Source organism: Aythya fuligula, chromosome 23, assembly GCF_009819795.1.
Source record: "Aythya fuligula isolate bAytFul2 chromosome 23, bAytFul2.pri, whole genome shotgun sequence".
In the NCBI taxonomy this organism is placed as follows: Eukaryota; Metazoa; Chordata; class Aves; order Anseriformes; family Anatidae; genus Aythya; species Aythya fuligula.
The window spans coordinates 348548-375738 of record NC_045581.1 but is presented as its reverse complement, the minus strand read 5'-3'; the positions used below and the strand labels follow the sequence as shown (position 1 = coordinate 375738).

General features: G+C 38.4%; 1 protein-coding gene across 2 annotated transcripts; it reads left to right on the top strand.

Moving 5' to 3' along the window:
* The first annotated feature begins 654 nt into the window (after positions 1–654).
* On the top strand, positions 655–26363 carry HNRNPR (heterogeneous nuclear ribonucleoprotein R). 2 transcript variants are annotated; one of them, XM_032202431.1, is made up of 11 exons: positions 655–782; positions 6852–7017; positions 9284–9402; positions 9834–9941; positions 10602–10715; positions 18442–18618; positions 20369–20504; positions 21584–21789; positions 22472–22621; positions 24784–24905; positions 25098–26363. In XM_032202431.1, exons 1-11 carry the CDS (start codon positions 708–710, stop codon positions 25708–25710), a joined length of 1986 nt encoding a protein of 661 aa, XP_032058322.1. In that variant the 5' UTR covers positions 655–707; the 3' UTR covers positions 25711–26363. The 2 variants fall into 2 exon arrangements, with proteins under 2 accessions (XP_032058322.1, XP_032058321.1); XM_032202430.1 differs by having other exon boundaries at positions 6849–7017.
* Positions 26364–27191: the final 828 nt, after the last annotated feature.

Sequence of the window (27191 nt, the reverse complement as noted above, 5' to 3'; positions counted from 1 at the left end):
CCCAGGGAAGTGGTGGAGTCACCATCCCTGGAGGTCTTTAAAAGACGTTTAGATGTAGAGCTTAGGGATATGGTTTAGTGGGGACTGTTAGTGTTAGGTCAGAGGTTGGACTGGCTGATCTTGGAGGTCTCTTCCAACCTAGACGATTCTGTGTGATTCTGTGAGGCTGCGCCCACCAAGAGCCTGACCAAGCCAATTTGCGCAGTAAGCAAGCTCCATTTCATCGCAGGTTACTGAGCGGGGCCAGGCACCAGAACCACGCGTGCTGGGAGAACCGCGCCAGCCGCTGCCACCTCCTCCTCCTCCCCACTCCCGCCCTTGGGGGCCTCCACCTCCAACCTCGGCGGGGCGCCGCTCACAAGGGCCCGCCCCGCTGCAGGGGCGGAGCCCCACCACCGCCGCACGGCAGGGGCGGGGCAGCCCCGCGCCTTCCCCGCACTCCCTTTGTTCGGCGGCTGGCAGCGGCGCTGCCCCTTTAAATCCTCCCAGCTCCGGCCCTGCCGGCGCGCCGGGTTGAAGGCGCCGCGCGATTGGTCGCGGTGCCTCCCGCTCATTGGCCTCCGGCGGCGACGCCTGGTCCCGCCTCCCACTTTTTATAGGCGAGCCCGGCCGCCCGTCTCGAGCGGGAGGTCCTGAGTGGGTGAAGCAGCGGTCCCTGGAAACAGTTCCGGGAAACCCCGCGTGTTGCCGGGGTCGCGCCGCCGTCCATGAGGAGAAGGAGGAGCGCGCGCCATTTGCCGTCGCTGCTTGGGCCCGAGCTGCGCCGCGCAGGCCCCGCTCCGGTGAGTCCCTAGGGGGCCGCCTCGCGCGGGGGGGGGCTCCGCGAAAAGGGGGCGAGGGCTCCCGGGGGGGGAGGCCGGCAGCGGGGCGGGCGGGCGGGCTCGGGCTAGGCCCGGCGCTGGCGGAGGCGGGCCCGGGGCGCTCGCGCTGCGTAGGAGAGAGCGGGGCGGGGGCGGCGCCGGGAGCGGCCCTGTCTGCGCGGCGGGCCCGGGGGAGGGAGGAGCGGGCGGGCCGCGCGCGGGCCCTGGCGCTGGGGGCGGGCCTGGCGGGGGGGGGGCAGCGGCCGGGCCCGGGCCCGGGCCCGGGCCCTGCCCCTGCCCGGGAGGTACGGCGCGATGGCGGGCGGAGGCTGCCCCCGCTGCGCCCCTGCCGAGGTTGGCTGCGGCGTGTCCCCTGCGCGGGCAGGGTCCTTCCCGTCCCCTCCTGGCCGCCGAAGTTTTCAGGGTTGAGGCGCCCTGACGGCCGGGATGTGGGAGGGAGGCTGAAGGAGGCCTTGACAGAAAACCCGTCGGTGCCGCGGCACGCTCCTGTTCTGGGGTAGCGGTTGTTGCGATATAGCGGGCTGTGGGGAATGAGAACTGCCTTGCACTCGGAGCTCTCGGGTGCACTCTTTAATACTCTCAGAGTGCCACTCAGCTAATGCTGTGAAGGAGAAACTCTTCAGAAGTGTGTCGCTAGGACGTTGTTTTTCTTATAACGATCCTTTAAGAGAGGTCTTTACCAAAACTGCAGAAGTTTTCCTTAGATATCTTGAAATATGTTGTTGTTATTTTCATTTTGTAAATGTGGCTCCATTTACGGGGTCTTAACAACCTACTTACCTATCGATTTTTGAATGTGGTTCATCATATGCACAAGCTGTGCTAGATGACTCTGAAAAAAGTTGCGTGGATTCTCTTGGCCCCTTACACTATGCTAGAGGATCCCAGCAGTAGTGATTCTGTTTTCTGTCAAAATACAATTGTTTTGGTATAATACTTGAGCCTCCTGCTAACGCTGAACTTAGTAGTTTTGTCAGGAGAAGCAATGTTTCCTTCTTCCTTAGACAAAGGTCTGCAAAATTCCTTGAGGATAAACTCATGAGAACAATGCTCACTTTTGTTGAAATGTTACTTTGAACTGGAGTGCCATGAATGTTGTTCTGTACAGCCCAACCTACCAGATGACCTACTCCAGTTAAAAACGAGGATGTGTGAGGCTTTATACTTCGGGTTAGCAACATGTTGTAGTTACTCATGCAGCTGTATTTTAATGGCACAGATGTGCGCATTGCTGTCCTCTGTGGTAAAGTTATCTCTTGATGGGGAGGTTGCTTACACTTGTGTAGATGAAGCATAGTTTCTGTCGGGGCTGTGCTAGTCTTTTGGTCAGCATCAGGATGGAGGTTCTCCGTTTTTTGTTTTTTTTTTTTTCATTCCATAGGTTTATGGATTGGGAAGGGCTGAGAACTCAGTGCTGGAGGGATGAGGGTGCTAACTACTCATTATTGTAGAGGTCGTCTGCCACTGAAATACTGGTCTGGAAACTGGCTAATATGTAAAAGTTTTTCAGGGGACGATAACTTCAAAACAAATCTTCTCATAATTAATGCTGATAAACATATCATGATTAAGCTGTAAAAATGTACTTTCTGTGGTTGAATAAACTATGGTACAAAAGAAATGGCAATAGTGCTTTCATATAAAAGTTACTGGTATGCTCCCTTTTTATGAACAAGTGAGGTTTTAATAAGCTCCCAGTTCAGTATTTTTAGTGTGAGTTCTTACCTTCCACTTGCTTGTGTGCTTCTTCTCTTCCTGTTTTGGCAAGAATCTTCTTGAAGCATAAGACACCTTCATAGTGGCTATTACATTTTCCTATGGTTCACTTAAACAAACAAACTTTTTCAAAAAAAAGTAAAACCCCAATGCTATCCCAATGCTATTTTTAATTTCTTATAGATTCTACAGATACTACTGGCTTACAAATAATGTATTCTATAGCAGGAATAGTAACATAAGCAATTTGGAATTACTTTGGTGCAGTTTTATGCACGACTTAGTTATGCTTCCAGTGCACCTGAGCTAAACAAGTACAGTTCAGTAACTTCATGAAATCAGGAGTTACATAGCAGAAGGCTGAAAACAGTATTGATAATCACCGTGAAGTTGGTTATGGTAGTTTACAGTATTTTTCTTCTGCCAGAAGTTGCTATTTCTGCTCATTTAAGCTGTTACTAAACACTTTCGCAGTTAACTAGACTGCAGTTATACTTAATTGGCTAGAGTTATACTTAGTCTGTGGGTGGCAACCTCTGTTGGAGGAGTGGTATGAAATACAGGAAATAGTAACCTCGTGGCTGTTCCAGTGATTGTTGTTCTCAGGCTAAGCTTCTGTTTTCAAGACACTGTATGCTGCTGGGCTCAGGTGTGCGTTGAGTTAGATTTTCTTTTCCAAAGGGAAAAAAATAAATATGAGCCATTTTATTTTATTTGTTTTAGGCATGAAAATAAGCTTGTTTCTGGCTAATTGAGAAACATCTGTAGTTTTTAAACCTTTCACTTGTCAATATGCTTAAAAGAAAAACAGTCTAGTCACTTGGTAGATTTGTCTTTTGAGATGCAGGATCCAGAAATTCCAAGTGAAAGATAGTAGATGGCTTAAAAGTACCTCTGATATAGTTGAGTGTTCATGGACTTCAGAAAAACATTGTTGACAATGATGTGTCAACAATTGTGTGAAGTTTAAAACAAGACAACCTTCGCAACACCCCCCACTTGCACACACAGTTCTTCAGCTCTGAGAAGGTGAAGCTATGCATTGTTTCAGGTATCACTGGAACTTTCCTTGCATTTGTAAAGTTGCCCACAATATGTATTTACTGCTGCTTATTCGGTAAGCCTGTTTTTGTGTATGCAGTTTTAAATTCATCCTTTTTTGCATGTTTTTAAAAACAAAGGCATATCCCACACATACTAATACACATAATTCTTTGCTTATAATCAACACTTAAAATCTTTGCAATTCAACCAGTCTCCATCTTTTCTTTGAGTTATTTAATGTATATCAGAGTAAAGTATTTGTCACTTTTACCTGCATGCGTGTGCTTTTCTGTGTGGCTTGGGTGGGCTGAGCCACGTGGATAACACTGCATATACAAACATAGATAATGCTCCTCTTTCTTTAATATACTTTTAAAATCTTTTAGAGGAGAATAAAAAGTGTTGTTAAAATCATTCTGTGTTTTCCTTACTAATTAAGTCAATAAAAACAAAACAACTTGATGGCTACATGTAGCTGATGCTCTCTAGCAGGAGAGCAAAGTGATTTTGAAAAAGATGACTACAGTTATGACTTTCACTCATGCATCTCTGAGGAACTCGAAGTTAGGATTTCAGTGGTGTAAGAGATGTAATTTTGCTTGTTGGTAATCACACAGGATGTGTGAAGTCCTCCTAACCTCAGATTTCTGGCCCAGCTTGTGAAGCCAGCAGGGAACTTCTTACTATAACTGTGAAAAATACATTTCTTCTGGATACTGGTGGGACCCAAATATGCTGACAGCTATGTCACTTCAAAAACTTCCCAGAGAAAATTTCTTTAAGAAAGTCTTTTTAAGTTAAGTTTTTGGGACAGGAAATTGCTGAAATTTGAACAGCTAAACTGAACTTTAATGGCTGGTGAACACAGAATACGTTTGAATTTAGTTCTTCACAAGGATACTAGTTCTTAAGCAAAAAGTGAATTAACATGCCAAGATTTAATTTATGTTGTCTAAAAACCTAATTAGAAAATAATTTGATCAGCTGTGGTGCTGTGTAGTAATCTGATGCTTAGGCATTAGATACAGCTCCACACAGTTTTGTGATGAAGGTAGATACATTAGGCTGCAAATCTTGTATATCATGGGTATGAGTTATTGAACTGCAGATAAGGGGTTTCTACCTGACATGGTATCATTGTCAGCCTTTTGTTCAGTTATAGGCAAGTCCGAGAATGTGTTCAGCAGTGCTAAATTTATGGGAATGTGCCACTTGTAAACAATCTTGTTTGACAAAAAAGGCAAATTTTCAGGCAGCATAAGTCACTTGTAATTGTTTTAAACACTTCTGTGTTAATGTCTTTGCTTAGCTTCACAATTCTTGTTCGTGTGTGTGTGTGTGTAAGTAACAGATTTTTATAAGGCAAATAGGAGGTGAAAACAAAAATCTGCGTGTGTATTTTTTGTATCATCCTCACTTTTGAGAAGAGGGATTTAGAATGATTGACCTGAAGCATTTTCAGTTTAACTAACCCCCTTTTGCCCTGTACGGTTTCAAATTTGAGTTACTACAGTGGCAGTCTATCAAGCAGACATGGTTGATTTTTTTTCTTCTTTCCATGATTTTTGTATGCATACCTATAGAAACCTGTTTTTCAGTTCGTGCTTGGAGTGCTTAGTTAACACTTGTAATGTTAGGTAAGCATTACTGTAGTCCTCAGGTAGCATTTTTTTATTTTGTAGTTAGGCTATATTCATGGTTGCTTTTAAGCAACTTTGTTTTGAAGCAAACTGAATTGGTTAGAAAGCAATTTCTCTGGGTCAAGAAACAGGATGCATCTATATATGCCATGTAGCTATAAAAGACTTTATCCGTTCTTTGCTAATCACATAAAGAAGTGACAACTGCTAAAGAAACAACATGAGGCTGTATTATCTCTCTTTGAAATTGCCCTTCAAGGCAAGACAGTCTTAGTAAAAATCATTACTTTTCTGTCTGAAGGAAAACTTTTTTTCTTGCTTGAGCTTGCAAGTCATCATAGGATATCTTCCAAAAAGTTCACTAGCTCTCATCTAGAAGGGATGGGTATACAAAGGACTGTTGTAGGTGTGATTGTCTTTGGAGACTTTTTTTTCTTTTTCAGCACAGTAAATAGCTTAGGGCTTCAGAGTCTAACACCTTTTAACCCCTACCCTGACAAAAAAAAAAAAAAAAAAAAAAACCACCAACAACCAAAACTGTTCTTGAATCTTCTTATCTGTATTCCAGTACTTAATTGCATTGCTCTTGCCATGCTGCATATGTCTATCTGGTTATCATTTCACTGCTAATCATCTACTTCTTATCTTTCAAACCCTGAGGCTCATCTCATTTCTGAACTTAAATTGATCATCCTAATGTTCTCTGCTGGGTAGTTGACTTGTCTTTTGTCAGCCTTTTTATTTGAGAGTACTAAACATCCGCTGGCTGGCTAATTGAGAAATGGAAACTGTTTTTAATGAATTGGGCAAAGCCCACTGGAATTGTCTGAACATAGCTGTGCATTTTTCAGTGCACATATTTGCAATCAGTTTGTTAATTCTGAAAGCAAGTCTTTAAATGAAGATGCTGCAGTCATGGCTTCCTTTTAAACCAATAAGTTATATATTCTAAAAAAGTACTGTGATTTTTAGAGCTCTTATTTGAGTAAAACTGAAAGCATGGAAACAGCTCTGCAGCTTGAAATTTTAATGTGCTTGTCAGTGCAATTTTTCTCTTCCTACCTTTTCAGAGCTCTGACAGTGGTGTGAGAAAGTGTTTGGCTAGTCTTACACAGTATGTTGGGTTTGAAGGAAGACATGGCAACAAGCCAAGAAAGTGAAAATTAGCAAACAAGTATTGACATTTTTATACATTAAGCTACCCTGCAGGGTTATGTGTTCACTGAATTTTAAATGATTGTTTTAAAAGTAGAGGAATGGGAATTGAAAATAGAACTAGCTCTTCTGATTCTTCTCTGAAGGATGTTATCGTATCCCAGTACATTCTAGCTGCTATGGTAAACAGTTAACTTGCTGACAATCTGAAGTGTAGACGTTGTTATGTACATGAAGTACATTTAAAAAAAAAAAAAAAAAGTAAATTCTTCCATGTACATTTTCTGCAGTATTAAGGGTTGTACTTTATTTTGCAACTTAGATCAGCTGCATCCAAAAAGTATTAAATAAAACTTGATAGAGGTCATTTGCAGCATGTATACAAATTAGTTTAGATAAATCATGCATTGTCCTACAAACTAGTTTTTTTTTTTTCTGGCTTATTGTAATATAGCTCCTGAATTTTTTCCAGCAGCATAATAAAATGGCTAATCAGGTGAATGGTAATGCGGTACAGTTAAAAGAAGAGGAAGAACCAATGGATACTTCCAGTGTAACTCACACAGAACACTACAAGACACTGATAGAGGCAGGCCTCCCACAGAAGGTGGCAGAGAGACTTGATGAAATATTTCAGACAGGTATAATATGCATTTCTTGTTTCTGACTGGTTATGAAAGTGAGGGCATACCATTTTCAAATTTTTACAGATTAAGGTTTAAAAATACATTGGTTTTGATCTGTGTAGCTCTGAATGTTTTGCTACTTTGACTTCCCTAAAGGCAAATTGGGTTTTACATTGACTAAGTATTTGACACATCCTTAGCGTTGTATGTGTTATCTTAGTTGCTTTAGGGCACAGAACACTAGTTTCTTAGTTATCTAATAAAGATGTATGTTTGAACATACTAAACTGTACGTTTTTTCTTCAATCCAAATCGTCATTTTGCTTTTACTTTTCTACTGTCAACTCCTCACAGTGGTTCTTAAACACTCAAAGGCTGGATAGGTGACCTAGTGAGGGAAGCAACTAGCTTGTCTTGCCTGGGACTACATTTGAACTGAGTCTGCCTGTGGATTTTGTGTTCTCTCTTGTTCTGAGTGGACATTTTAATCCATGCTGGTTACTACATTGAAAAGTTCAGATTGATACTAACTTTTTTTTTTTTTTTTTTTTTTAACAAAATCAAGGACTAAGCTATCTAGCAAATGGAGTAATGCTTTGCTGGTAGCAAGTGGTCTCTGCAACTGCTATAGAGAAGGTTTCTTTATATGCAATGTTTTTTTTTTTTTTTCTATTTTATTTTTGTAGCATCCTGTCCACCCTTATTATTTTGTCCTTTAGACAGAAGCTTCCTTCTCCTCTTTAGAGTGTGTTCTGTGAACAGATGTACAAGAAGCAATAGAACTGCTTTATGAGTTTATCTTGAATGCCTTGGTGGCAATATGATAGTTTTTCTTGAAAAGAGTCAAAATTCCACTGATTAAATGAAGGCAGTTCAAAACCAATATCTTACCATCATCAGTATGACATTCTGGATCATGTGGATGATGTCTTTTGGAAGTCATTCACAGTGAGCTTTCATCAAGACTTTATCAGCTTTTAGATACGCACTTTCTAACTATGGGTCATGATGATGAGCACTTGATGGTTTGAGAGAAGGTGTAAATGCCTGGGCAGAGGAACTTGTGGGGCTCTAATATGTGTATGTTAGGTTGTGTTGTGAGGAGTTCTCAAGGGAATTAAAAGCTTTTCAGCCCAGAACCTGACTACCTAGTATAATTCCATTGCATGAGTGACCTGAAAACACATATTCATACTTCCTTAAATGCACTGAAGATACTTGTATTGTGCAGGGGTTTGTCAGTGAACAGAACTACTTCTGACACTAGAGCTAAATTTGGGGTTGAAGTTTGAGATTTTTAATCTGCTGAGGTTTTACCTGAAAGATACAGGTGCCTTCCAATATGCAGGATCACTTCTGAAATGTAGTCCTTGGGCTTGGCACTACTTTGCATTTTTGAAATCAAGTAGTAACTAAATAATTGTGTATTCTGGAGATCAAGCTGTTGCAAAGTATGTGGAGTTCTTGGTATTTTTTGCTGTGTGTGGTTTTAAAAGTGCAAATGTTAATATCTATAGTTCTCACACTCCACAGCTTATGCAAGTGCATTGTAAAAGGGAAAAAATAACCTGTAAAGATCCTTTAACACCTTTAACAGAAAAAGTGCTTCAGAACTGGTCCAATGTTTCTTGGGGGAGTCTGTACCTGTAAAATTAATGCTAGCTGTTTCGGGTACACAGCAGGGCTCAAAATAATACCTTTTTTAATTCTGGCTCTTAAGCTGCTTAGAGCAACAAAATGAGTATTAAAAAATATAATTTTTTAGACACAGGAAGTTTACTGATTTTTGTTTTTTTTAACGTTGGGAGGAAAGAGTGAATAAATTATTCTACTAATATTTTGTAGTGCTTCGTGTTTAACCTTCAGTTAGGTAGCTCACTTTTTACGTGCTGTAGGATACATGTAATGTTCATGTCAGCTTACTGTAGAACAGCTCCATTCAAGAGAATGAAGTGTGAAACTTAAAGTAAATGCCAAACAAACAAAACCCAAATCATTAGAAGTGACCCAGAGTTTACTGTTGGATTTTCAAACATTAGAAAGCTGTTACACATGGGATGTAATCTTGCACTTCAATTAATGCTTAGGTATATACATTTTAATTTAACTTTTTTCATTGTTGTACTCATATTCTTTCATATGCTTGTGTAGGTATATGTAATTATATTAAATGTATAACTGTTATGGAACGTAACTTTTTGACTTTAAAAGCAGACTGCATAGTTCTTAGTTTGTATGAAGTTTAATAGAAATCTGTAACTTCTTTATCTTTAACTTTTAGGGTTGGTAGCTTATGTCGATCTTGATGAAAGAGCAATTGATGCTCTTAGGGAATTTAATGAAGAAGGAGCCCTCTCTGTATTACAGCAGTTTAAAGAAAGTGACCTGTCGCATGTACAGGTAAGGTGAGAGCTCCAAGAATGTGAGCACATAAGTATAAATAGTGTTCTGGCACTACTGGCAGGAGGAGAGTTAAAACTTAGAAATTCTTTGTTCCTGTATTCTAATGTTTCAAACCCAAATCACAGGCCTGTGTAAAAAAAAAAAAAAAAAAAAAATTGCCCTAAATGTGTGGATATTTGAGTGCAAAACAAAAGCTGATAGATAATAAAAATGAGTGCTATTGAGAAAATGAGGTTAAAATACTACTTGAAATTCCAGTCTTACAAACTTGTTCAATTAATTGTTCTATTTTTCTAGAGGATTCTTTTGATACTTTGTTTACTGCATTGGCTTGATATAGTGGCTTCACAGTATGGAGTGTAAGATTCGGTGCGTTTCCAGGGCTTTCCATACCCACGATTTAATGATTTTGTAAATTGTATCTACAGAACAAAAGTGCATTTTTATGTGGAGTTATGAAGACCTACAGGCAAAGAGAGAAACAAGGCAGCAAAGTACAGGAATCAACAAAGGGACCAGATGAAGCAAAGATCAAGGTAACGTTTAGAAAATACTGACTTATTTTGTACTACGTGTACATAGGCTGACGTAATTTTAATGTACTTAAGAAGCATTAATACTTCTTGGACAAGTATATTCATACTTTGCTTCAAGGAATGTATGAAAGAAAGACTGAAAAGAGTACTTGTTTGAAATGTAGATCTGCCTGATTACACAATTACCAAAATGCATGAACGTGATATCTGAGAATTCTTACTTGTCTTTTTACCCTAAAGCTTTTGCAAGCTCAAAGCTACTACGAGACTAGATGGACATCTCAACAAGATAGTGTGTTAATACACTAACACTGAGACTCAGTTTCTCTGTTGTGCAAAACCTAAATACAAAGTGGGTGAGAAGAATTGCCTGGTGTTCTGAAGTTCTTGTGGTACTACATATGTTCTTGTAGAGTGAAATGGGAAAAGGAAAACAAGTTGTTTCTGGTGACCTCAGTATGAAATAAATTTTGTTTGTGGTGGTTGTTTTTTAACCCTTCCCACATAACACTTTTGGGTAGGCTCTGTATGTCCATATCTCCGTTGTGGTATATATCAAGTATGGCAAGAAGCAAATAAGGAAATGTTTCTTATATCTCATTATTTATACTTTCAACCCACTACCCTCCTTCATATAACTAATGTGATAATTTTTTTCAGGCTTTGCTAGAGAGAACTGGTTACACTTTGGATGTAACTACAGGACAGAGGAAATATGGGGGCCCTCCTCCAGATACTGTATATTCTGGTGTTCAGCCTGGTATTGGAACAGAGGTCAGTATATACAGACTAACCTAATTATTTCGTATGTTTATGCAAAGTAATATATTAGATATACTGGAAAATAAAAGAAATCATAAAGGAAAGTTTTAAGCATTGTAGAAGAAAGTTTGCTTCTGTGTTTGTGTGTCTTGATCAGTCTTAGGCCTTGGTATTCTGCAGGAAAGAAGAGGAATAGGTTGAGAGGAAGAAGCAGGTGGAATATACAGGGGAAAGCCATGTTCAATTTATTAAAATATAAAATAAATGATGAAATTGTTGGACTTGACCATACAAATTAAAGATTATGGTTCATGGCTTAAAATGTAACTAACATAGGTATTAGCTGAATGTATAGGCAAAAGCATGACTGAAAATTGTTTGACTGTTTACAACTTAAATAGAATTTGAGTGTCAGTAACAAAGATTTTCATGCAATGTACTAAAAGCAGAAAGGACTTTGGAGTATGTTTATTCAATACCTTTACTTTTTTTATTCAATACAACTACCTATTTTGAAGAGAACAACTTAGCTCAGTATTAATTATTTGTTTATTTGCTTTCACTTCAATCTATACAAAAGCATACTTAATACTTTCATGGTATGATAGTGAAACTACCACACTAAAAGAGTTCAAGTAGCTTGTAAATTTTTGCAGTTTTATATTCATAAGGGTTGCTTAGAAGTTCATTTAACCAACTTAGGGTGATTACATTATAATATTTCTTTCATGTTATTTAATTGCAATGTGTCTAATGATTGAAAATACTTGATTGGAAACTTAAGTATTTTGTCCTATTGGTGGTGGTTGTTCTCTTTAGGAAGTCACAAGAAAGCTGAAAAGTTGGCTGTGTTTAATTGTATTAGGGATATATTTTTCTACTTGTAAGTTTCTTGAAGCTTGCTAGAAAGGTTAACTTGAGGAAACTCCGGTAAGGTAATGTAAATGCTTCTCCAGTGAATCAGCGTGAGAGTCTGTAGCAAAGCCCAGCTAACCAGTTACAAGTATCATACCTTGACCAAATTAATGCTGGCATTTTGAAGGGTTTTAAGACTGATTACTGCTCAGCTTGACTTGTTCAGGTGCTCAACACCTTGCATTAATGAAGCATCCAGCAATTTAATTTAGTCTTTTGCTGTTGCTGTTGGGCTATGAGGGTCAGTAATCAAGATTTTAAATGTGATCTTCTGATTTGGTAGACAAACCATTTTTGTTTTTAACAAAAATGACTATATTATTATAACATTTCTTTCCAGAACAAAGTGTGGGGTGGGGTGTGTGCGCGCGTATATATATTTTTACTCTTAAATTTTGCCTATATAGGAGTATAAAAGCCTCTCTTCTAATACTATGGGTAAAAATATGCAAAGATACCACATGTATTCTGTAGGACTGTGATTTTTTTTTGTGTTGGAAACTTATTTTAAACAAAATGAATAAAATTCTCATAGCTTTTTGCCTGCTCAGATATGTCAATTCCAAAGAGTTGTCACTGATGATGGCAAACCTCTTTTTAAGTATACCCAAGTATTGCTACTGATAACCAAGAAAATACTTACTAAGTAACCTTTTTTTCCAACAGATGTATCAAGTCTTTTTTACTGTAAATATTTATGCATTGAATAATTTGTGTGTTTTTTTAAAGTGGAATTCTTTACATGGTAACTAATTTTAACTCTTTCATGGTGTATTTGAACATAGTGCAGTAAAATTGAGGTATTGATAAGTAACTGGATGTTGGGCACGTCAAACGTCAAACATTCACACTTACAGATTGTCACAGTGAATTGCTGACAGGATTATAAAGGTGAGCCTGATCAGTGTATTCAAGTGGGTGGGCTTTAAGAGCAGCTGGATCTTTTGGGGATGAGATTCTGCAACAGAGACAAAGTAGTTAAGGTGTGGAAGCTTGGGGAAGAAAATAAATAATGTAACTTAATAAAAGAAAATCTATTTAAAGACTTGCTGTTTCAATGTAAAGCATTTTGCTTAAAGTGAACTCAGTAAATGTTGGTACTTCGACACTTATGGAGGCATTTATTTGAGAATTCAGGCAGTTACATGAATGTTTCCTTCTCTGCTTATACTGGCTTTGTCATGTGCATCTGAAAATATTGATAATTATCAATATTTGATATCAATTGCTTATCAATATTATGCTGCTTTGTTTCTGCTTTAAAATTTATAAGATCTTTTTCTCTGCTTTTTCTTCTGATAGACAAGACGTTCAGAAGGATTTTCAATATTTTTTTAATATATAAAGGATGCAATCTAGTCACTACACAAATCCAGAAATTCAGGGTCATGAATGAGCCTGCATCTTGCTAACAGGCTACAGGCAGACTTTAGTTTGGTTACGCAAGTGCTTGAGCTGTGCATTTCATTGAAATGGCTTGTGTTGGAAGGGACCTTAGAGATCACCTAATTCCAGCCCCCGCCATGGGCAGAGATGCCACCCAGTAGATCAGATTGGCCAGGGGCCACTCCAGCCTGGTCTTGAACACCTCCAGGGATGGGGCATCCACAGCTTCTCTGGGCAACCTTTTCCAGTATCTCACCATCCTCTGAGTAAAGAGTTTCCTCCTAATCTCTAATCTAAATCTCCCCTCTTAGTTTAAAACCATTCCCCCTGTCCTATCTGAGCAAAAAGTCACTCTCCATGTTTTCTATAAACCCCCCTGAACTACTAAAAAGCCACAATGAGGTCCCCCTGGAGCCTTCTCTTCCTTAGGCTGAACATTCCCAGCTTTCTTAGCATTTCTTTGTAGGAGAGGTGCTCCAGCCCCTTGACCATCTTCATAGCCCTCCTCTGGACCAGATCCGTATCCTTGTGCTGGGGTCCCCACACCTGGACACAGTACTTCCAAGGGTGATCTCACGGGCAGAACAGAGATGAATGATTACCTCCCTGTTGGCCACTCTTCTGATGCAGCTCAGGATGTAGTTGTCCTTCTGGAATGCTGGTGTGCACTGCTGGCTCATATCAAGCTCATGTCTAGCAGACTCCCCAAGCCCTTCTCTGCAGGGCAAGGCTTTGGTCACTTGCAGGTTGTTTTGTAGTTCATTCTAAACTCTCGACCATGCTCTTTTCACTAACCATTGATACAGGAGTTGTTGTGGAGCCATCAGATTAGGTTAAAGAAAATGGTTAAATTCTTTATTGTTTTTTCAGTGCATAGATTATTTTTGCATCCTTGTAAATTCTGAAACTTGTTTACCATCAAGAAGATACTTTAGTGTCACAGGAAGGATGGTTTCTAAAAGAAAAACTGCATATTCTGAGAAGTAAAAAAAAAAAAAAAAAAGTTATTTGAAGGGATGAAAAAATAGAATGGATCCTTAAATGGGAAGGTAGTAACTGATGACTGTACATTAGGGTTCTCTTAAGCCTGCCTTCTCCATGCTAGTTGTAGTTTATCATTTCACTGACATGTATATACAAGTGATGCTGAAAAAAATATTTTCCAGTATTCTTAGGGTAGTTCTGTATAAATAACCAGAATTTTAAGTTATCTTATTGGGAACTCTTAAGTGGCTAAAAGCCAGATGCTTAGCAAAATAGGAGGATGCCTACATAGTAGTAATTTCTACTTAGTAATTTCAATAACTTTTGAGATTAAGTGCAGACAAGAAAAGTAAATGCTATAAATATTTATTTTCCAATGCAGCAAAAGCTTGTAAGTAGGAGCTTATAAGTAGGAGTATGAGGAACAAAAGGAATTTTGGTCATTTGTCCATTACTTCAAGATGATGCTTTCATGCAAATGAGACAAGCATTCAGTGTTTTCATTGCTTAATGTTGGGTGGTAAAACAAACGTTTCTGTCGTGTCTAATATGGGGGTAGTATCTAATTAGATTGAGTTGCATATTTTAACCTGTTAAGCAAATACGTTTTCTCTGGTGATTTTCAGTGTGCTGATGGAAGATCTTTTAGCTGGCTGATAAACTCAGGAAAAATGAAAAGTCTTTGTAATCTTTTATAAAAGACAGCATTTAAAAAACAAAAACAACAACAAAAAACAACAAAACCACAACAATAAAAATCTGTGCATACTGCCTGTCCAGACTAATGTTAATACTAAAAAATGAAATAAGGAAGTGACTGATGACTTCATCTCTATCCTTCAGCTGTTGGTGTAAATGAATGTACTATCTTAAGGCATGATTAGAAGAACAGGAGACTTCACTGTTCACTGATAACTGTAAAATACCAGCTCTCTACTCTACTGTGATAGGCATAAGAAGAAAGTACCCTGTTCTTCCCTCCCACCCCTGAAATTAGTGCAGTACTTCTAGCAGGAGTAATTGACTTGAGTCTATACCGATTGCTGCACTGATTTTAGTTTTACTGACAGATATCCAGGTAAAGTAAGCCTTACTCCAACTTCAGACTTCTATTTCAGTGTTTTTCAGTGATATTAAATAAAAATTCAAAAATATTGCAAGTAGATTTTTTTTCTTCATAACGTACTAAGATAATTGCATATAAGCTGTTTCATAAACACATCCTTATATAGGAGTAGCTATGTAGCTCCTTTTCAGAGCTGAAATTTTTTGGATAAATATGTTGGACACAATCTTTGAATGTCTTTAAAAAATGTAAAATTACTTCTAGCTTTCTGAAGGTAAATTGGTATTCCATGTGCTATGCTGTGGATGCACGGTCAGTATTTGTATAATGCCAGGGAAGGGTTGTGAGGCTATCTTGTAGTCTGTAAAATGTTGCCTTAGTGGGGATGTAGGAGCAATTAAAACTCCTTTTGTCTGTAATAAATTGAATGGGAAGAAACAGGTAACATAGTAACTTTCTAATGTAAGAACCAATGGTAAAATAACTCCAGCAGGAGTTGAACTAGAAAAAGCTTCTATAGGATGTGTTATGCAAATGGAATGTTGCTCTTCTGGAAAAACTGTTGGGGCTCAAAGGCCCTTGCACCACCCTAAATTTTGTTTACTTCAGTATATTTTTAATGATGATTGTAGATATGGATGAGTTGAAGCAGTCATGCAGCCTACATTAATTTGCACTTAAATTTGCCATTTGGAAATGATTTACTGCAAAGCACATGAAGAGCACTGTTAAAGGGTCATGAAGTTTTGAAGAAGCTCCTTGGACACCTCCAGAGCTGGGATATCCACACTGTTCAAGTGCTTCACTATTCTCAAAGAGTTTCTTTTTGATATCTAAACTAAGCTTGCTCTCTTAGTTTAAAGCCATTACCCATGTCTTGTCACCACATCCCCTGTCAAAGAGTCCCGCTCCAGCTTTCCTGTAGCCCCCTTTAGGCACTGGAAGGTTGCTGTGAGGTCAGCCTGTCCTCACATGAGAGGTGGTACAGCCCCTTGATCATCTTTGTGGCCTCCTCTGGGCTCCTAACAGGTCCATGTCCTTTTTGTGCTGGGGGCCCCAGAGCTGAACACAGGCTCCAGGTGGGATCTCACAAGAGCAGTGAAAGGGGAGTCACCACACTTGCCCTGCTGGTCATGCTGCTTTTGATGCAGCCATGGATACAGTTGTCTTTCTGGGCTGCAAACACACATTAACAATTTATGTTGAGCTTCTCATCAACCAACATTCATGGGTTCTTCTCATCAGGGCTGCTCTCAACCCATTCTTCACTCAGCCTGTATTTGTGCTTGACATTGCCCAATGGTCAGTGATCTCAGAAGCATGGAAACAATGCAGTTGCATCTTGCTTACAAAAGATCTCCTATTTTGTTTCAACAGTAATGCTGTTTTCTGAAGCTTTTCTGTTGCAGTCTTGTAGAACTGAAAAATGAAATAAGGCATGTTACTTATATTCTTTAGTATTTCAGAATCTCTTTCCAAGCTTGTTGACCAATTTTTAACTTTTTTTAAAGTAACCTTTTTTTTAATGTTTCTTCTCACACTTGAAAGATGTTCACCTGGTGTTTGTCTGATCTTAGTTTGTTAATGCATTAAAGTTTACAGGCTCAAGGCAAATTCAGTTAAATTCCTGTCATTATTTCCATAGAGACATCTAGTTACTCAGATACAGATGTGAAGTTATTCCAGAATATAGGTCAAGTATGAATGTAAGAGAAGGAAATCATTAATTCTGTTGATCATCTTAGCTACTGGAGAATATTACCTGAACTGTTGTAGCAATCTTGTTGAGTTGATGCTGGTTTCAAGTTTTTGGAGGTAATAAGAGACTGAGTCAAAGAAACGAGAAGGAAAGGGGGATGGAGAGGCTTTCAGTGTGGTAGATTGGACAGCTCAACTGACAGTTTTGCAGTCTTTAATAGCAAGTTGGAGTTCCTGTTTTGTGCCATTTTTAAAGACATGAAAGTGATACTATAATGGAAGCACACATGTTTTGGAGTGAGATGCTCTAGGTAATGCCAATGGAAACATCTATTGCAGGGATTTCTGAATTTTTCTGAAAAGGAGGCCTATTGAATCTGGATTTAAACTTGTGATCAGTATAATAAATCTGTTCTCTTTCCTCAGTAGCAAATAAACCATAGCGAGTTGGCATTTATACTGAAGTGGGGAGCTTAAGCTATGTTAAAGGAATGTTCTGGTAACTGAATTGCACAATAGCTGTATAATGTAAAGAAACATGTGAATGATCTATCTTTCCTTTGGAAGAAAATCATGCCTTCTGCTTTCCTTGAATCAGTCACTGCCTTCTCCTTGTGGGGTTTGTCCATATCAATGCTTTTCTGGCTATTCTTAGTTTCTTCAGTTTTGAAATTGTCTGCTAAGCCTTCAGCACAGATGGTACTGGATGAGACTATGGCAAGGCTTTACCTAGTTGGATGAGGTTAACTTCTATGAGATGTTTTTTTAATATGAAAGTTGAAGGCCCAACTAATGCTTAGGTGATGCAATTAAAACCAAGATGTGCAAAAATGGACAACTGTTTACCAACACAAGGCACACTTTAACGTCCAATGTTCTAAAATGGTTTTAGAACCTTTTTCGAGAGTACATCTGAGAAGAAGCAATGTTACATATTTATTAAGTCAGCTTGGATAGAAATTAGTGTAACTGTTGTAGTGCCATGCTTGGGATGCACCATAATTGGTACACTAGTGATTAAAACAATCAAATGAGCAAATATCTGTAAATATTGGAACTAGAAGAAAAAATCTTTTTAGTTATATCTCAGCTGAACAGACTGAAATATTTAACAAACTTTTGCCAAGTTTAATAGTCATCACTGTATGAGGAACAAAAATGAGAATTCTCAGTTTTTTCTTAGACAAGTATAGCATTCAGCTAGCGTAAGCTGAAACAAGTAGAAATAAGACTACAGCGTATATTAAAGTTGAAATTGTGCATTGGGGTAACTTATTAAGGATCTTTTTTTCAATCTCTAACTTCTTAATCAAGATTGGACTAGGGAATGATATGAAAATATTTCAAGAGCAAGGAAAACTTGGCCTGGAGTATTACAAGACACCTGACTGTAAGGTCTTTAGTTGCCAGAATTATGACAGGGTGAGAGCTGTCTTTGTCACTGGTGGAGATGTACAGCCTTTTATATACAAATTACAAAGCACATTTCCATATGCAAAATCTAGTCCTAACACTGTGACTTCAGAAGACTTTAGTAGGAGATACAATAACGTTGTCCCTAGTGAAGGCTACAGCATTTCTGCTGTGATGATTTCTGCTGCAACCTACTTACTTCCCTTCCCAGGAACTTTGAAGTACTAAAAATAAATCTGTATTTCTGCAAAAGCTTTGTGTCCTTTTCCTTCTTAGGTTTTTGTTGGTAAGATTCCTCGAGACTTGTATGAAGATGAATTGGTACCACTCTTTGAGAAAGCTGGTCCAATTTGGGATCTGCGCCTCATGATGGATCCTCTTTCTGGTCAAAACAGAGGTTATGCTTTTATTACCTTTTGTAGCAAAGATGCAGCTCAGGAAGCAGTCAAACTGGTGAGTAACTTATTTCAGACTGGATGAGATAGTGTAAACTGTAAGCAAGTTGGGAATCTGTTAGATAGTGAGGTGTTTGTAAAGCACTCATTGATGGACTCATAATATTCCTTTCCTAAATTGTCTCCTGGCTTGATTTAGTGTATCAAACTATAGTCCTAAAACTAGATTTGTATGTAGTCTACTGCTTTTGAAATGGATTACTCCTGAATTTGTGTTTGAACATGGTGGATATGAGTTATTGACACTAAAGAAAGAAAAAAGGTGTTCTGAAACTTAACTCTTAGGTTGAAGCTGCTCAGAGTTGTTGCTCTAAATTTCTAGTGATTGGGGGAGATGAAGGGGAAGATGCTGAAGTGACAGGAGATGTATCAAGTGATGCACCAGTGATGAAAGACTGGCCTCCATTTTCCAGTACACCAATTAAGTGAATTTGTGAATATATTCCTTGTATCTGGAGTCCCTTCACCCATGCATCTTCTGCCTTAACATTGTCTGGTAATGGGGTCAGACTTGTATTTAGGTGAAATATTTTCCACAGGTTACTGGAAGAAAGGAAAATGGGGTGTAATAAACCTTGTAAGAAAACTAAACCTTGATAGAAAGAGCAGAATTCTTTTAATACTGAAAATAAACGTGAAATTTTGAAGTTTAGCTTCTCTGCATCAGGGGTTCTGCTGCTTCTGATGTGTAGGTATCAATGGGAGTAGAGTTGATTCTAGGTAAAATGGCTTTATAAAATACACATTGAAAAACAGATTCAGATTAAGTTCATGGCAGTTGAACACAAAGTTTTGTAGTGATACGAATCACTGTTGTATCTGAAGCAAAATCTGAAGGGAAAAAAAATTATCTTTGAAGTGATCATTTGATAGCCTGTAGTACCTTAACGTTGTTCTAGTTCTTGAATATGAAGGTTTTTGAGGATATTGCACTACTAGCTGTATGCCGAAGTCACACGTAGGGTAAAAATGGCTGAAAAATCTGAAGAAGTATATGAGATTTTTCAGAAGCTGGCTAGCGATCAGAGTTCTGTCTCACTAGGTCCTGTCTGAAAAAATCCTACCCAAGATAAAGATTGCTTGAATTCTTAATTTTTTTTTAAATGTTGAACTTTCCTGCCTTTAAAGATATATCAGGATTGTTGTTCAGAGTAATACAACTGTGGGTACAAGTGTGATTAACAAGTGGAATAACCTGGTTTTCAAGGGAAGCTTCTGAAATAAAACTTCAGAAGTTAAATTTATAGAGGCCTAGTACTTACAGGGCCCAAAAAATCCCTGCTGTAAGCGTGGGAAGGGGGGGGAATGGCACAGTGATTTAGAGTGTCTTGAAGCAAATGTGCTTAATGTTTAAGAAAGCAATTGAAGTGAAAGAACTCATGGTACCTGTAACTCTATGCATTTTTTTTTTTAGTAACAGCAGCAATGACTGATGTTGACTCCAAGCACAGGAAACAGTCACCATTCATTGTCTAGGAATAGCTTTTAAGTCTGAGATAAACAGTAGGTGAATTAATTTACCCCATGCAGCTTGTACGTTGCATATTGTTCTTGTACATCAATTTCTTAAGTGAACATTGAAACAACAAAAACTTCTAAGACTGCAATACTCGATTGAATGTGAATTCAATATGCTATGTATAAAGATAGCAGATATTGAAACAGCTGATTTTATGGTTTGGGGGATCGGGATCTTTTCATCCACTTTGTATCGGGTAGTGCAAGTGAATGGCTGTTCCTTTTCTCAGTGTGACAACTATGAAATCCGTCCTGGGAAGCACCTTGGAGTATGCATCTCTGTGGCAAACAACAGATTATTTGTTGGGTCAATTCCAAAGAACAAGACTAAGGAAAACATATTGGAAGAGTTTAGTAAAGTCACAGGTAAAGGACTTCATGATAAGTTTGTCACACTGATCCTGAAATACCATTGAACCTCTCTCTTGCATCTCTATTACATGACTTACTCAGGTATCATTTAATCTAATCCTAAGTTACTTTCCAAGTTTATATCTGGTAGAAAAATTTATGTATCACGTGTACTTTGTGGTGGAGTGTAAAGGGACTAATGTCTGTTTTACTGCTCTTTTAATGATTGATATAAGACTACAATTTGGGATGGTAACAGCATAAATGAATTCTGAAAGATGGTGGTGGAAGTCCTAATTCTGTCATCCATTCTAGGTTAGTGTTGAAGACTGCATTTGTAACTGGATCTACAGTAGGTTCTACTTTCACAGCTGATAAGTTTCTGGAGAGCCTCAAACATTGTTCCTCCAAATGTTGAAGAATGATAGAGGAGGGAATACAAAAGTGTTTGAGAGAATGCTACTGTAGAAATAACAACAGATTAATTTCTGTCCCAGTTCTTCTGCAGCAAGTAGGAAGAAAACAAGCTAGTTTATCACAAGAAGGATGCTTCTGCTTTGAGAGGTTGAAATCTTGATCTTCTGCTATTGCCCTGTAGGAGAGTTTTAACCTACTGCTTCTTTTTTAGGATTACTATTTTTAAGTACTGCAGGGAAGTGGTGAAAACAGAAGGTGAATATTCATTTTGCTATCTCCTCTTGTTTTGGAGAGAGATGGAAGAAATTTTTTCCATCTTGCCCGTGAGACATGGGAGATGCCACATGTTACTGCTTTTCCCAAGTGTAAAAATGGTAAAACAAAACATAGAAAATTGACAATATTTGAATTGTTCATGTTGATGTTTTTTGGGACATAGTTTTGAGGTAAGTTTGTTCTGGAAAATTTCATTTAGTAGGCAACCTGTTTCTTGGTAAATTGGATGGATATGTATTTTTCTCCTCCCTGTTTCTCGTGCCCCTGCCCCATCTCTTTCAGGTGTTAAGTTCAGAGGATGTGTGCTACAAAAAAAAAGTGAATGCATTAGAGAGTAGACTCTAGATTTTTTGTTTTTCTTCTTGCCTTTTAAAGCTCAATACTAAAGACATGTTTTTCAGAGGGTTTGGTGGATGTAATCTTGTATCATCAACCTGATGATAAAAAGAAGAATCGAGGATTCTGCTTCTTGGAATATGAAGATCACAAGTCAGCAGCACAAGCTCGGCGTCGCCTGATGAGTGGGAAAGTAAAAGTCTGGGGAAATGTTGTGACAGTGGAGTGGGCTGATCCAGTAGAGGAACCTGATCCAGAAGTCATGGCAAAGGTATGTAAAACCTGGACTTGAATTCTCTTCTGTTTTGGGAGAAATTATTTTTATGCTGCAGTAGAGTTGGTCCACCTGAGCAGTGCTAGTTTTGGGGAAAAGGAAGAAGTTAGAGGACACTTTCATAGTAAGCCATCAAAACTGGTATGGTCTGAGCACCGTAAATCACTTGCCTGTGTAACACATTAGGAACTTGCTGTTCTGTTCATGTTTTAAATTAATAATATACATGGTTATTCTACATTCTGCTTATGCTGATGTCTACTAGGTGGATATCTTTTAAGACTATTTTTCAGAGTGACGTGAAGCTGAAGTGCAGCATTGTGCTCTTTTTTCCCTAAGATTTGCTAATAATTCTTTGCTACTCTTGAGGTCTATTACTAAAATTTTACTGGGACTTGTAGCATCCCAGAAGCAGGAAGTCATTGTTGGATATTCTTGATATCTTTCTGGTCATGGAGGGGAAGTGTGGAAGGAGAGAAGTTGTAGGAATTTTATACAGGTAAATGCATAAAACTATTGTTTTTTGTTTTTTTTTTTTTGGAAATGGGTACAGAATTTACTGTTGGGTTGGACAAAAATCCTTAATGCATAGAATAAGGAATAACATCTTATTGGTTAATGTTAGTTTACTTTCATGTTTGGCTTTTAAAGACTAGCTTTTGTTTTCCCTACGTACTAGGTGAAAGTTTTATTTGTAAGAAACTTGGCCACTACTGTGACGGAAGAAATTCTTGAGAAATCCTTTTCTGAATTTGGGAAGCTGGAAAGAGTAAAGAAATTAAAGGACTATGCTTTTGTTCATTTTGAGGACAGAGGTGCAGCAGTGAAGGTAGGTTGGTTATTCTTCCCTAAATAAATCAGATGTCAGCAGTTTATGTACTGATGCTTTCAGAAATTTAATTAACAAATATCTTAAGATGTTTTGTATAGCCCATATAATAGGGTTTCCATTGTGAGAATTTTAACACTAATAATTTTGTTCCTATGATTTCACTAGCTAGGAGGATGTGAAACTTGCCAAAACTGTAGCACGTTTACAAGTAGACTGGAAAAGAGGTATAGACCAGTGCAGAAGATTAGACTAGAGAAGAGGAAAAAAAAATCAACCTAGACAGTTTTTCTGAGGAAACACTGACAGAAGGTATCAGTTGTCTCTCAAAGACCCCTGTTTAAAGGCTGTGTGTAGCTCTTGGGATGACAAATACTGCACAGAACTTGCAGGGTATTTCAAAAAGTATCTTGTGAAAGGGAGAAGAATGGTACTTGCAACTCTGATGTAGACTATTTTAAAAGAAGGGGAGGGAGGGGGCAAAAAGCCACCAACAAACTCTGCATGCTCCCTAGAAGGTTTATTTTAAATAACTTAAACATTAGAGGTGGTTAATGTAAGTTTTGAAGGTGTCTGTCTTTGACCTTCTAAACTGGTCTTAGATACATTAGTCTATACTGATTACACTTCATTGGCTTGAATTGTATAGAAGTTACTCCTTTTAATTTTGAAAGCAATAGGGCATGGAGGCAACAGGGTAGTGGAGGAAGTGTTTTACACCTTGGAGTCTGAGTGGTATGGTGTATATTGTCTGTGGTTGCATAGTTCAAAGGATCTTTCCTTGCTCAACCTTATTAAGCATCTGGTAACCATTTATTTGCTTACAAATTTCCTGCCTACCAAAATAGGGTTTAGGATACACTGACTTTAGATTTAGAATCAATGTCACTCATTTAATGATATAGAAGTCAGTTTGGATAGTCTTAGACCATGTCAAAGAAAAGGTAAGGAAGCCTGATTCTATGACAGGAGGGGTAAGTTGGTGACACCTACTGACATGTTTTAATATAGTATGTCTTTATAGAACCTCCAGCTTGATCCCACTAGGTTTTACTTCTGAATGTTCTTTTTTTACATTTGAGCATCTAGAAACTTCTTGTGGCACATGAGAAGATAGATGCTCGACTCTACTTCATTTCGTCTATGAAATAAGCTAGAATACTATTACATCTGCCCTGTCAGGCTCCAGTTTATGGCCACTAAACTGTTTTTGTGAATTTTATGGGTCATTTTTGTGTATGGGTGTGCCATCTGTTTTTTAATGAAAGAATTATGATATAGAATGCATGGAATTGGCTCACTGAAAGTACAGTAGGCACTGGAATCATAGCTCCTTTCAAGTAAATAAACCACTATCTTTAATGTTTTTGAGGATGTTTGAAGTCTTTGTTAATGCATGTGTTAGTACCCAGAAATATTAGTACCCAGAAATATTAAATGTGAGGTAGATAAGTCCAGGCAAAGAACAGGAAGGCATATGCCTAATTGTACTTTGTATATGTATATTAAGTTCTTCTTGTACATACAAGTAAGAATTGCAAATTGTGTGTTGCCCATTACTTTTTCTTGAGGATTGTTGCCTCACTTGAGATAAACAGTTTTCAGTGTTGCTTTTTTTTTCCCCCTTAAGTTTGTGTCCTCAAATCTCTTCATTGTTCAGTCAGCTGAGTATCAAAATAGTTGATGTCCCCAGAGACATTCATGCAGCACTTTCAACTAGCTAGGAAGACCGCATACAAACAACATATTCCTGTGCATGTACACGTTCTACCTGTCTTGCAAGTACACTGAATGCTCGTGTCAGTGTTTGTAGTGAGAACTTTTTCTCAGCATTTCTCTGAACTATTTTTAGGGAATCTAGGAACATAAAAATCAGACAACACTATCACTTCTTAAATATGATGCTCCATGTGGCTTGAGATTCCTTTACCTTATGGTACAAGGAAAATATTCTTTAAAGAAATGCTGCCTCAGAATATATGGTGAGCAAAGAGGGACTTAAACAGAGTTCTTCCATGTTCTGCTTTCAAGGAGCACAGAGAATGAAGTACAGAACATAGTTCAGTCTACAACAGCCCAACCAACTGGTTTCTTTCAGAAAGTTTTAGTTTCCTTTGGAATGGAAATCAGTCTTTGATATTTTTCTTCTAATTTTTATATAGGCTATGAATGAAATGAATGGAAAAGAAATAGAAGGGGAAGAAATTGAAATAGTGTTAGCAAAGCCACCGGATAAGAAAAGGAAAGAACGTCAGGCTGCCAGGCAGGCCTCCAGAAGTACTGCGTGAGTGTTCATTCTTGCAATACTGTAATAACTGCAGAGTGAAATTCTGCTGTGAAATACAAGTTAGTTCAGAAGAAACTGAATCTTTTTTTTTCCATGTTGTGTATTGTTTATTAACAAGGGAAAACATGTACTTTATTTTGGGAGATTTTTCAAGATAAATTAATGTACTTTTTTTTTTTTTCTTAATAGGTATGAAGACTATTATTACTATCCTCCACCTCGCATGCCACCTCCTATTAGAGGCAGAGGCCGTGGAGGGAGAGGTGGATATGGCTATCCCCCAGATTACTATGGCTATGAAGATTATTATGATGATTATTATGGTTATGACTATCATGACTACCGTGGTGGCTATGAAGATCCCTATTACGGCTATGATGATGGCTATGCTATAAGAGGAAGAGGAGGAGGAGGAAGGGGTGGGAGAGGTGCCCCTCCACCACCTAGGGGGCGGGGAGCACCACCACCAAGAGGTAGAGCTGGCTATTCACAGAGGGGGGCACCCATGGGACCACCAAGAGGAGCCAGGGGTGGGAGAGGGGGTCCCGCACAGCAGCAGAGAGGACGTGGTGCTCGTGGAGCCAGGGGCAACCGTGGGGGCAACGTAGGAGGCAAGAGAAAGGCAGATGGGTACAACCAGCCTGATTCCAAGCGCCGTCAGACCAACAACCAGCAGAACTGGGGTTCCCAACCCATCGCTCAACAGCCGCTACAGCAAGGTGGTGACTATGCCGGTAACTATGGTTACAATAATGACAACCAGGAATTTTATCAGGATACTTATGGGCAGCAGTGGAAGTAGACAAGTGAGGAGGGATTGAGAATTTTGGAAACATAGAATTGGCTATAGCTCTACATCCTTCAAAACAAAATTGGCTTAATGTTTCATCCTTCAGTAGCGATTGGCTGCCATTTGTATTGGGCTGAAGAATCACTCTTGTGTATATACTCGAGTCTCTTAGTTTTCTTTTTTCATAAATGCACTTGGACATTATTGGGCTTGCAGAATTCCTGAACTCCATAAGGGGTTTCAATGCTTTTATCATTTTAGGCTTCATTTTAGCAGTTTAAAAGCAGGAATGGCACACTGTTCAATCATGATTTTGCAGAACCTCTGGTTTTGGTCAGTTTTTTTGGATTTGGGATAGACTACATAGGAGTATGCTGTACATAAAAGTAAAAGCTAGTGCTTTGTCTTAGTAGTTTTAAGAAATTACAACAAATTAAGTTTTCTTGTATTGAAAATAACATGATTGTATGTTTTGCATTCCTAGAAGTAGGTTAACTGTGTTTTTAAATTGTTATAACTTCACACCTTTTTGAAAATCTGCCCTACAAAATTTGTTTGGCTTAAAACGTCAAAGCCGTGGCAATTTGTTCCTTGATGTGATTGTATTTCCAATTTCTTGTTCATGTAAGATTTCAATAAAACTCAAAAATCTATTCAAAACATTACCTATTTCAAATTCAATTGTGTCCTAAAACATTATTTCATTGGTAATTCTTGCGAAAAACATTGTTTTCAAAGTATAACTGCCTATGTGAGTGATCAAATTCATGCAAAATTTCTTGTGCTTTCCAACATAGCACTGTGGACATCAGTCTGAACTTACAGATAGAAATTACAGATAGCCCAAAGGGCACTCTGTTTAATTGATGTTCAGTAACTTACCAGCATTTAACTTTGAATCTTTTTTTTTTGCTTTTTATTTGTTGAAATGTATCCAAACATTCATGGAGATCCAATTCAAATATAATTTGTTAATGTAATGTGGAGAAGGAAGCAGAGCCTACAATAGTGTTAATTTTGTTCCTTTTTGCTATGTTTTGTGGAGTCCCTCTAGAGGGTATTCTGTTAGAATACAGCCATTGTATTACTCAGTGTACAAACATGTAGGGAAATGGTTTTGATCTCAAGCATGTTAGTTTAACTTAAGGTAGTGTTTGAGTAGGGATAAGAACTAACAAATTAGGTGCTGGGGCACAGCAAACTAACTTTTCGCTATAGATAACACAAACATACTCTCCATATTCTACCTAATTCTGTCTTTAATTTGATGTTCTGCCATGATGAACAATTTGCCGTAGAATTCTCATGCCTTGTAACATAGGCTGTTTAAAAAATACATCTTTTGTGGAGACTACTAGCTACATTATTGGGGTATTGTGTTGCTTTTATGGACCCTTGTATTGGACATTCCCAGATGTCAATTTTAACTGGCGAGTTATGACATTATTCTTCTGTTGCATCTGAGTCATTCTGTACCCCAATGAAGAACATTT